The 11,990-nt window shown below is 37.8% G+C and overlaps 1 protein-coding gene across 7 annotated transcripts in view; it reads left to right on the top strand.

Annotated features, from left to right (window-relative positions):
* LARP4 (La ribonucleoprotein 4) overlaps positions 1 to 11,990 on the top strand; it is a 75,396-nt gene that overhangs the window by 37,157 nt on the left and 26,249 nt on the right. For 6 of the 7 annotated variants that reach the window (XM_061416163.1, XM_061416161.1, XM_061416164.1 and 3 more), the window contains 3 exons: positions 989 to 1,092; positions 8,401 to 8,511; positions 9,235 to 9,288. In XM_061416163.1, the coding sequence (XP_061272147.1) occupies positions 989 to 1,092; positions 8,401 to 8,511; positions 9,235 to 9,288 (269 nt within the window). The remainder of the gene's footprint in view (positions 1 to 988; positions 1,093 to 8,400; positions 8,512 to 9,234; positions 9,289 to 11,990) is intronic. The other variant, XM_061416165.1, reaches the window with a different exon arrangement.

The following is an 11,990-nucleotide window of genomic DNA, read 5'->3' as shown; positions in this document are numbered from 1 at the left end:
TGAGGTTTAAGAATTTTTGGTGATAATTGTGTCTTACATCAGCATTTCTTGGTAACCTCTCTCGTATGGGTTTTGTTAACTACTTGAGTAAAGACAGATCTTCACTTTTATATGAAATTTGTTTGAGATGTTTAAAAGTTAAGTACAAAAAGTCCAATAATAGTTTTACATAGGAGTAGGTATTTCCATTCTCAGAGGAATAAAGATATTTATTAAATCTCTGATTGATTGGAAAGATACTTTCTTAAAATGACCCAGTCTTGTCAACATTTAAAGAATTGGCCAAGAGACAGAATTTCGTACCACCAAGGGCTGAAACCTAGGATTTATAAACAAGCCTTCTTCCTTAACTGCTTTTATACTCTCTACTTGCCTGTGCAGGGAGGTGTGGAATATTAGGAGGTATTAGAAATAAAAGTTTTGCCTTGTGGTACTAGCTTTATTCAGTATTACTCAAAAGCAGCATCTAAAAGGTGGCTTCTGGGTCTTTGTAGTAGTAAGTAAAAGTAAATATGTTAAAATCACAGAAAGTTTGTAATGATTTCTATATAATTCTTGGTTTCAAGTGCTTCTCAGACTTGAAGAAGAATTTCTTCACATGTCACAGCTTGTTACACTTACCAGAGTAGTGTTTGGCTAGTGTAGGTACGTTGATTTTACTTAAATTCAGTAATTGTATATAGGGAAATACCTTATGAGAAATAATTACCGAGTACTCTGTGAAGGCTTCTTTTCAACTCCAACTCTGTGCCAAGTGACAGAGCAAGTATTCTGAATATTCATTCAGTGATTAACATTGGATGGTGTTCTTTGCATATCAATCTCAAGGTATTTTATTGTGACTGTAATCTTTGAATCTACCACTTAATTTTTTAAAAATATTAGCCTCTGCTGATTGATTTAGTTGGAAGTTGAAATGAATAGTTTTTTAATAGAATTATAGTATCACTATTTTTCACTTCTGAATGAAATTTTTTTTAAATTTCAGCTTCTCCCATGGTGCAAGTTGATGAGAAGGGTGAGAAAGTGAGACCAAGTCATAAGCGTTGTATTGTGATTCTTAGAGAGATTCCTGAAACAACACCAATAGAGGTAAATCATTAGCATTGTTTAAGCTAAATATTCTTTACTGTTTAAATTGGAGGAGGTAAACAAGCAAGGTTTGTCACTGTTGTCATGTCAATTACTTTGAATAGGGTAAACATTGATGTGCTTTGTAAATTCTGAAATACTGAAAGAATGGCACACAGGGAGGAAAATGATCCAATTCTGTGTTCTTAGAAGGCTAAATTTGACTATTGTAGTGATACTGATTCTCTATTAATTTAATTGAATGCCAATTTAAATAGGCTGTTTTGGAGCTTGATGATTAAACTGAAAGGATTAACTTAGAACTTAAAAATTTGAGTAAGGATTAATGATTTAGGACTGGTTAGCATTCCAGTGTTCTTACCCGGAGAATCCCAGGGACGGGGAAGCCTGGTGGGCTGCCGTCTATGGGGTCGCACAGGGTCGGACACGACTGAAGCGACTTAGCAGCAGCAGCAGCAAAATAATAAAACAAAGCTGCAATCATAAAGATAGTATGGTACAGGTAGAAGGATAAAATAATATTTTAATGAGACAATAAATCCAGAAATGGGGAGTTACCTGGTGGCCTCGTGGTTAATATTCAGGGCTTTCATTGCCGTGAGCTGGGTTCAATCTCTGGTTGGGGAACTGAGGTCCTGCAAACCATGTAGCTCAATGAAATGAAATGAATTTAAATAAAAATTGAAATAAAAATTTAAAAGCATTCAATAGGTGTTCTGTTTTTGAAAAATCCAGAAATAGATCCTTTGATGTAACAACATAGTATAATAACATTTATTTAATAATCAGATTTTACCAACTCTTACGTACTATAGTTATTTAAAGCCTAAGGTTTTTTGTTTTGATTTACAAATAAACTGAGCCTTGGAATGGTTAGATAACACATGGACTGTTTTAAGTTACAGAGTCTGGATTCAAACTTAATCTTCTGTTTCCAAAACCCATGTTGTTTAAGCTATGGAGCCTCACATTGAGTTGTCATGTTAAGGATAGAGATGAGGAGGGTTAATCAGTAACTGATATGGTAATTGATTAACCATTTTAAAAAGAATTTTTAGACCCTTGTCACCTGTTTGACACATAAGTAGTTAATCTTTTTGCCTGGAGTCATTCAGTATTAAATTTCCAAAAGGATGATTTCCTAAACTTAGAAGCAGTGAGAGAAATTAGAAAAGAAACCGTCACTAGATAGATCTTGGATTTTAAATTATTAATTATATGTCAGAAGTAACAAATTGAATGGAAAATTGCAGAAAGGAAGAATATTTGTAATATTAAGAAAAAATTTCAAGGGTATGAGCCAGAAACTGCCCAGATTTGAATTCCAGCATTTTTATTTACTAGCTCTGTGACCTGGGGTAAGTTACTTAATCTCTTTTTGTGATTGCCATAGTTTTCTCATCTGTTAAATGGAATAATGCATGGGTGCTGTGTCACTCCCCACTCCAGTACTCTTGCCTGGAAAATCCATGCACGGAGGAGCCTGGTAGGCTGCAGTCCATGGGGTCGCTAAGAGTCAGACACGACTGAGCGACTTCACTTTCACTTTTCACTTTCATACATTGGAGAAGGAAATGGCAACCCACTCCAGTGTTCTTGCCTGGAGAATCCCAGGGACGGGGAGCCTGGTGGGCTGCCGTCTATGGGGTTGCACAGAGTCGGACACGACTGAAGCGACTTAGCAGCAGCAGCAGCAGCCACTGTGTCAGTTTGGTCCTGTCCAACTCTTTGCCACTCTATGGATGGTAGCCTGCCAGGCTCCTCTGTCCATGGGATTCTACAGGAAAAATAATGGAGTGGGTAGCCATTCCCTTCTTTAGGGAATCTTCTGTTTCCTGCATTGGCAGGCACATTCTTTACCACTAGTGCCACCTGAGAAGCCCAAATGGGATAATTTGTTGTTGTTCAGTCGCTCAGTCGTGGCTGACTCTTTGCTACCCCATGGACAGCAAGCAGCATGCCAGGCTTCCCTGTCCTTCACCATCTCCCAGAGCTTCTTCAGATTCATGTCCTTTGAGTTTGTGATGCCATCCAACCATCTTGTCCTCTGTCGTCCCCTTTTCCTCCTGCTATCAGTCATTCCCAGCATCAGAGTCTTTTCCAATGAGTCGGCTCTTTGCATCAGCTGGCCAGAGTATTGAATCTTCAGCTTCAGCATCAGTCCTGCCAATGAATATTCAGGACTGATTTCCCTTAGGATTGACTGGTTTGATCTTGCATTCCAAGGGACTCTCAAGAGTCTTCTCCAACACCACAGTTCAAAAGCATCAATTCTTCAGTGCTCAGCTTTCTTTATGGTCCAATTCTCATATCTGTACATGACTACTGGAAAACAATAGCTTTGACTGTATGGACCTTTGTTGGCAAAGTAATGTCTCTGGTTTTTAATACGTTGTCTAGGTTTGTCACTGGAGAAGGCACTGGCACCCGACTCCAGTCCTCTTGCCTGGAAAATCCCATGGACAGAGGAGCCTGGTAGGCTGCGGTCCATGGGGTCGCTAAGAGTCGGATACGACTGAGCGTCTTCACTTTCACTTTTCACTTTCCTGCATTGGAGAAGGAAATGCAACCCACTCCAGTGTTCTTGCCTGGAGAATCCCAGGGACGGGGGAGCCTGGTGGGCTGCCGTCTATGGGGTCGCACAGAGTCAGACACGACTGAAGCGACTTAGCAGCAGTAGCAGGTTTGTCACAGTTTTTCTTCCAAGGAGCAAACACCTTTTAATTTCATGGCTGCAGTCACCATCCACAGTAATTTTGGAGCCCACGAAAATAAAGTCTGTCACTGTTTCCATTGTTCCCCATCTATTTGCCATGAAGTGATGGAACTGGATGCTTTGATCTTCATCTTTTGAATGTTGAATTTTAAGCCAGCTTTTGCACTCTCATCTTTCAACTTCGCCAGGAGGCTCTTTAGTTCCTCTTCACTTTCTTCCATAAGGGTGATGCCATCTGCATATCTGAAGTTATTGATATTTCTCCTGGCAATCTTGATTCCAGCTTGTGCTTCATCCAGCCAGACGTTTTGCATAATGTACTCTGCATGTAAGTTAAATAATCAGGGTGACATTATATAGCCTTGATGTACTCCTTTTCCAGTTTGGAACCAATCCATTGTTCCATATCCAGTTCTAACTGTTGCTTCTTGTTCTGCAGACAGATTTCTCAGAAGGAGGTAAGGTAGTCTGGAATTCCCACCTCTTTACGAATTTTGCAGTTTGTTGTGATCCACACAGTCAAAGGCTTCAGTGTAGTCATTAAAGCAGAAGTAGATGTTTTTCTTGAATTCTCTTGCTTTTCCTGTGATCCACCTAATGTTGGCAATTTGATCTCTGGTTTCTCTGCCTTTTTTAAATCCAACTTGTACATCCGGAAGTTTCTCAGTTCACATACTGTTGAAGCCTAGCTTGAAGGATTTTGAGCATTACCTTTCTAGCATGTAAAATTAGGGTGCAGTTATGCAGTGGTTTGAACATTCTTTGGCATTGCTGTTCTTTGGGATTGGAATGAAAAGTGACCTTTTGCAATCATGTGGTCATTGCTGAGTTTTCAAATTTGCTGGGATATTGAGTGCAGCACTTTGGCAGCATCTTTTAGGATTTGAAATAGTTCAGCTGGAATTCCATCACCTCCACTAGCTTTGTTCATAGTGATGCTTCCTAAGGCTCAAACTTCACACTCCAGGATGTCTGGCTGTAGGTGAGTGATCACATCATCAGGGTTATCCAGGTCATTAAGATCTGTTTTGTATAGTTCTGTATATTCTGGCCACCCCTTAATATCTTCTGCTTTTATTAAGTCCATACCATTTCTGTCCTTTATTGTGCCCATCTTTGCAGGAAATGTTCCCTTGGTATCTCTGATTTTCTTAAAGAGATCTCTAGTCTTCCCCATTCTATTGTTTTCCTCTATTTCTTTTCATTGTTCACTTAGGAAGGCTTTCTTATCTCTCTTTGCTATTCTTTGAAACTCTGCATTCAGAGTTCCAAGTGGGATAGTAGTAACGAATGAAATTGTGAGAATTGAGTTATTATATAAAGAGCTTTGAGCAATACTTGGTACATTAGCCATTGTTATTATTTCTGTAGTTACTATAACTCATATTCTGCACACATAGAGTGCTTATACAGATGAAAAACAGCCGATAAAAGAAAGAAAGCAACACACTATTCATTAAAAAAAAAAAAAAGTAAAGGAAGTACAGATGACTAAAATAGCCAGAGAGGGTTGATCTTGGCAATAGTCTCTAAAATTCAAATTACATTGAGGCAATTTGGATGGTGACCTGAAAGACTGCTATCAGGTAGAATAAATTTTGATTCATTTATATCCAGACTTCTTATACTTGGGAAAGTAAATCTATGAATATTATTCTTTCTAAAGAATAATAAAAGGATAAAAATAATAGATTATATTAAGATTTAACTAAATTCATTATACTATTTAAAGGAACTGGAAATATCTGAAGAGTATTGATAGAGTTTTGAAGGTAGAAATCAATGGGTGGCAGTCTAATAAAATCTGTCACCGCTTCCACTTTTTCTCCGTTTGCCATGAAGTGATGGGACTGGATGCCATTATCTTAGTTTTTTGAATGTTGAATTTTAAGCCAGCTTTTTCAGTCTCCTCTTTCACCTTCATCAACAGGATCTTTAGTTCCTCTTTACTTTCTTCCAGTAGAGTGGTATCATCTGCATATCTGAGGTTGTTTATAATTCTCCTGGCAATCTTCCATTCAAAGGCTTTAGCATAGTCAATGAAGCAAAAGTAGATGTTTTTCTGGAATTCCCTTGCTTTCTCTATGATCCAGTGTATGTTGTCAGTTCCATGGGGTTCCTCTTCCTTTTCTAAATCCAACTTGTACATCTAGAAGCTCTCAGTTCATATACGCTGAAGCCTAGCTTAAAGGATTTTGAGTATAACCTTACTAGCACACAAAATGAGCACAATTGTATGGTAGTTTGTACATACTTTGACACTGACCTTCTTTGAGATTGGAATGAAAACTGACCTTTTCCAGTCCTGTGGCCAGTGCTGAGTTTTCCAACTTTGTTGACTTATTGAGTGCAGCACTTTAGCAGCAGCATCTTTTAGGATTTGAAATAGCTCAGCTTGAATTCCAGCACCTTCACTAGCCTTATTTGTAGTAATGCTTCCTAAGGCCAACTTGACTTCGTATCCCAGGATATCAGACTCTAGGTGAGTGACCAGACCGTTGTGGTTATTATCTTCATTAAGACCTTTGTTGTATAGTTCTGTGTATTCTTGTCACCTCTTTTTAATCTCTCTTACTTCTGTTAGATCCTTACCATTTCTGTCCTTTATCGTGCCCGTCCTTTCATGAAATGTTCTTTTATATCTCCAGTTTCCTTGAAGAGATCTCTAGTCTTTCCCATTCTATTGTTTTCCTCTACTTCTTTGCACTGTTAACTTAAGAAGGCCTTCTTATCTCTGCTTTCTATTCTCTGAAACTCTGTGTTCAGTTGGGTGGGTTTCCCTTTCTCTCTTGATTTTTGCTTCTATTCTTGGGCTCCAAAATCACTGCAGATGGTGACTGCAGCCATGAAATTAAAAGACGCTTACTCCTTGGAAGAAAAGTTATGATCAACCTAGACAGCATATTCAAAAGCAGAGACGTTACTTTGCCAACAAAGGCCTGTCTAGTCAAAGCTATGGTTTTTACAGTAGTCATGTATGGATGTGAGAGTTGGAACTAGAAACAAAGCTGAGCACCAAAGAATTGATGGTTTTGAACTGTAGTGTTGGAGAAGACTCTTGAGAGTCCCTTGGACAGCAAGGAAATCCAACCAGTCCATCCTAAAGGAAATCAGTCCTGAATATTCATTGGAAGGACTGACGCTGAAGCTGAAACTCTAATACTTTGGCCACCTGATGGGAAGAACTGACTCATTTGAAAAGACCCTGATGCTGGGAAGGATTGAGGGTGGGAGGAGAAGGGTACAACAGAGGATGAGATGGTTGGATGGCGTCACTGACTCAATGGACATGAGTTTGAGTAAACTCCAGGAGTTGGTAATGGACAGGGAGGCCTGGCACGCTGTAGTCCATGGTGTTGTAAAGAGTCGGATACGACTGAGCAACTGAACCAAACTGAACTTCCCTCAGCTATGTGTAAAGCCTCCTCAGACAGCCATTTTGCTTTCTTGCATTTGTTTTTCTTGGGGATGGTTTTGGTTACTGCTTCCTGTACAGTGTTACAAACCTCTTGTCCATAGGTCTTCAGGCATTCTTGTCTCCCAGATCTAATCCCTTGAATCCATTTGTCACTTCCACTGTATAATCATAAAGTATCTGATTTATGTCCTACCTGACATAAATGGCCTAGTGGTTTTCTGTACTTTTTAAAATTTGAGCCTGATTTTTGCAATAGGGAGTTGATGATCTGAGTCACAGTCAGGTCCAGGTCTTGTTTTTGCTGACTGTAGACATTTGCTCCATCTTTGGCTGCAAAGAATATAATCAGTCTGATTTCAATACTGACCATTTGGTAATGTTCATGTGTAGTCGTCTCTTAGGTTGTTGGGAAAAGGTGTTTGTTATGACCAGCAAGTTCTCTTGACAAAACTCTTTGTTTGCCTTGCCCTGCTTCATTTTGGGCTCCAAGGCCAAACTTGCCTGGAGAAATGCATGAAAATAGTTAGCACCTAGAAAATGCTAATCTAGGACCTTCTCCTTCCCCCACCCCTCCCTCCCCCCTCCCATTTTTTTAGATAATGATAGGACTTCAGAGATTTTTCTTTAAGGAAGATTTAGCTTGCCATTAGGACAGAAATTGGAGAAGGCAATGGCAACCCACTCCAGTACTCTCGCCTGGAAAATCCCATGGACAGAGGGGCCTGGTAGGCTGCAGTCCATGGGGTCGCTAAGAGTCGGACACGACTGAGCGACTTCACTTTGACTTTTCACTTTCATGCATTGGAGAAGGAAATGGCAACCCTCTCCAGTGTTCTTGCCTTGAGAATCCCAGGGACCGGGGAGCCTGGTGGGCTGCCGTCTCTGGGGTCACACAGAGTCAGACACGACTGAAGTGACTTAGCAGCAGTAGGACGGAAATAATTTTTCAGTTTTGCTGATTATAAAATAAGTTTCCTTCCCTAAATCACGCACACAGTTTACACTATGACTATGCATATTCTTCTTTTAGAGCATAATTCTATTCAACAGAAAAATGGGCAGAAGATATAAACAGTTACTAAGTAAAGAAATAGAAAGGACCCAAAGACATGAAGAGGAAAAACTGCCTATTATTGATATATTTTTAGGGTTAACTGAAGTTTTTCATTTTTAGGAAGTAAAAGCTTTGTTTAAAAATGAAAACTGCCCCAAGGTGATAAGCTGTGAGTTTGCGCACAATAGCAACTGGTATATCACTTTCCAGTCAGACACAGATGCACAACAGGTGAGAAGAAAGCTTTTCTTTTGATTTGAACTGCTGGTGAAAAAAGAGATAGTGTGTATTTTAATTGAGAAAAATGTGTGCTTACAGTAATGTTTATCAAGACTTTGGAGAACTTTGTTCACCTTTTTGGTTTTGCTTTTTAATTGGTTTTCTTTTTGATGATCTTCCTAAAGCTTTGTTTCAACATAAGAACCGTTTCTTATCAATAAAAAATTAGCACACAGTTTTCAAATTAACACGTACTCAGTAGTTAGTATTTCTGTTACATAGTAGGCCGCAATATATATAACTTCTGATTCTTGAAATTTTGACATAATGGTATTACTCTTGTTAGCATGTTTTATATAAAGATAAGTAAAACTACTTTGAAACAAAAATTTATATAATAACATTTTTAAGTCACTCAGATTTGTCTTAATTCTTCATCTTAGAAGGCTCTCTGAACCTATTTTAAAATTGATATGTAGTGATATTTTGGGTCTTTTCTGAATTTTGTGCATTTTATCTGTAGTGATCCTTAGTAGTTATTACATAATAAATGTTAACTGTAGCTGAGGTCTCACATTTCTGCTTTTTCATTTCCTATCATCTGCATAATGGGGTCACCTTCGGAATTTTTTCTGGTTTAGAGATAGTTGGTAATATTAAACCTCTCAATAGAATAATGATTGCTTTAATGAAATATTTGAATGCTAATGAAAGTTCCTTTCTGCTTTGTAACAGGCTTTTAAATACTTAAGAGAAGAAGTTAAGACATTTCAGGGCAAGCCAATCATGGTAAGAAACATTTTTAAGTAGTCCAGTTTCAGACAAGAAAGTTTTTGTTGTCTGTTAACAAAGATGAATGACATTTTATTAATCACATAATGAATTTAAAAAAATTTCTGACTCATATGAAATGCTATTTCATAAAATTAGTTGATAGGACATCAAAATACTTTCTAAATAGCAGTAACTTTTGAAAGTATAACTTCAGACAGCATGAAGTTTTAGTTAGATGCTGATTGACAACGTGTAAGATAATTGTAGATCTCAAAAGTCAGGAGCAGGAATGAGTTTTTAGCAACGAAGGTGGGAAACATTCCCCATTTTCAACCTCATTTCAGTTAACTTTATCTATGCTAATCCTCAGCTATTTGAGAACCTGGAAATTGTCATTGATTGGCTCACTGTTTTCATGTCTAATCTGTTCACTTCAAAATCCACTTCAAAACTTCTTTCAGTCATTATTGCCATTGTTTAGGCTTGAGAGATTAGAATAGCCTTTTAACTATTGTCCCTTCACCTTTCCCCTCCTTAAAGCCCATCCTCCACATTATTACCAAACCTACCGTCCAAGATAGAATCCTAAACATGCACTTACTTTGACAAGCTCCACATTCCCTGGGTAATATGTAATTATTGTTTGTAAATGTGGTGTGTTGTTCTTAATCTTACTGAGTTCTTAACTGTATATCAGTGTCTATTCTAAGCATGGTGTGTGTATAGACTCATTTAATTTTTATAAGAACCTAGTAAGATGGTTAGAAGGCAATGGCACCCCACTCCAGTACTCTTGCCTGGAAAATCCCATGGATGGAGGAGCCTGGTAGGCGGCAGTCCATGGGGTCACTTAAAGTCGGACACGACTGAGTGACTTCGCTTTCACTTTTCACTTTCATGCATTGGAGAAGGAAATGGCAACCCACTCCAGTATTCTTGCCTGGAGAATCCCAAGGGCAGAGGAACCTAGTGGGCTGCTGTCTCTGGGGTCGCACAGAGTCGGACACGACTGAAGCGACTTAGCAGCAGTAAGGTGGTTACTCTCCTTTTTACTGGTAAAGAAAGTGAGGCATGAAAGTCACATACCCAGTTCCGCATAACTAGTAAGTGAAAGAACCAGAATGAGAGAAGCTTACATTTATTAAGAGGTTGTATCTCAGATACTGTTCTAAGAACATGACATATTCAGATCTCACTACTACCGTATTATTACTTTCCATGGTGGTATTACTTTTCATATTACGAATGAAGGTATCTGCCAGTTTTCATTCTAATTCCTCTACCTGTAATACTCTTCTCCTTATTTCCTTTCCCTGCTTGAGGCTTTTAGGATATTCCCGAGGTCTTCTAACAACTTGAAAGTTTTATATGTCAGATTTAGGTCTTTGATACATCTGGAATTAACTTCATATATAGTACAAGACAGGGATCTGATTTCATTTTCCCCTCATTTATAGAAAGGCAGTTGTGTTAGCGCTTATTAAGTGGTCTGTCCTTCCACAAGTTGTGTGTAATGTTGCATCTGTCCTATATATCTCTAGTTGTTCTAATTACCATAGATTTCTAATATCCTTTTCTCCTTGTACAAAGTCTTCCTCCTTGTGCTTTTTTAGAATTATCTTGAGTATTTCTTTTCCATATGAATTTTAGAATGTTTGTCTAATAGTAACAACCAAACAAAAACCTTATTGGAATTAATGGGATTACATTTAATTATTTGATTAAATTGGGGACATTTGGCAGTTTTACCCTGAATTATTCATTATTGTGGTAACTTTATTATGATATATTTTCTTTATTCAAGTCTGTTGTATTTCTTATTTCCTTAAAGAAATTTTTACTGCTTTTCTCCCTCTCCTTGGTAACTTAGTGATTTTTTCCAAAAATGTTTTCATTTGTAGCAGCCTTGCTGAACTCCTTAGATCTATTAGTTTGTTGGGCCTTTTGGATTACTTTCTTGATAGATCTTACCAATAATCACTATTTTGATTTTTCCTTATACCTCCTGTATCTTATACCTTATTGCTTTTGCTGAGATCTCAGGTTTAGTGGTAAATTTGTCCCTTCGTTCCTTCCTTTCTTTCACTATAGTTTTCTTCTTTTTCTGCCATTTTGATTTTTATCTATGGTTCTTTTGATTATCTATCACATAATCCATGGGGTTGCAAAGAGTCAGACATGACTGAGCGACTGAACAACAACAAAGCAGTATTCTTGTGGAGATTCACATTAATTAATTTTTATATCATTCATTAAAACCAGATGACCTTGCACCCAGAAAGACACGTGCAGGAGCAAGAAATTGTATGTTCCAGGCCTTGATGCTATTTTCAGCTATACATCCTTTCATCTGGGCATGTCATTTACCCCTCAGGTCTTGGTTTGTTTCTTTGAAGTGTGCATGCTTTTCATTTCTGAAGTTCTCTGGTTCAAAAGCAGTGATCTTGGAGGACAAAGGGATTCAGTGGACAATGCTTGCCCTCCTGTGCTGTGGATAATTTCATTATGAGGCAATACTTCCTGTTTTGAGTTTTTATGACTGAGAATATTAAGTTTTATTTGGATTTCATATAAATTTTATATATTATAGAATATATATATTATATATGTTTATTTCTATATATATATATTTCTGTTGTATATTTACTGTTTCAGAATTTTTAACTGTGAAGGTAATACCTGTATGTGCTAAGAAGGTCAAGTGATTCATAGTAAAT

This window comes from Bos javanicus, chromosome 5 (assembly GCF_032452875.1).
Source record: "Bos javanicus breed banteng chromosome 5, ARS-OSU_banteng_1.0, whole genome shotgun sequence".
Classification (NCBI taxonomy): domain Eukaryota; kingdom Metazoa; phylum Chordata; class Mammalia; order Artiodactyla; family Bovidae; genus Bos; species Bos javanicus.
The sequence above is the reverse complement of the archived record's forward strand: the minus strand, read 5'-3'. Positions and strand labels throughout refer to the sequence as shown.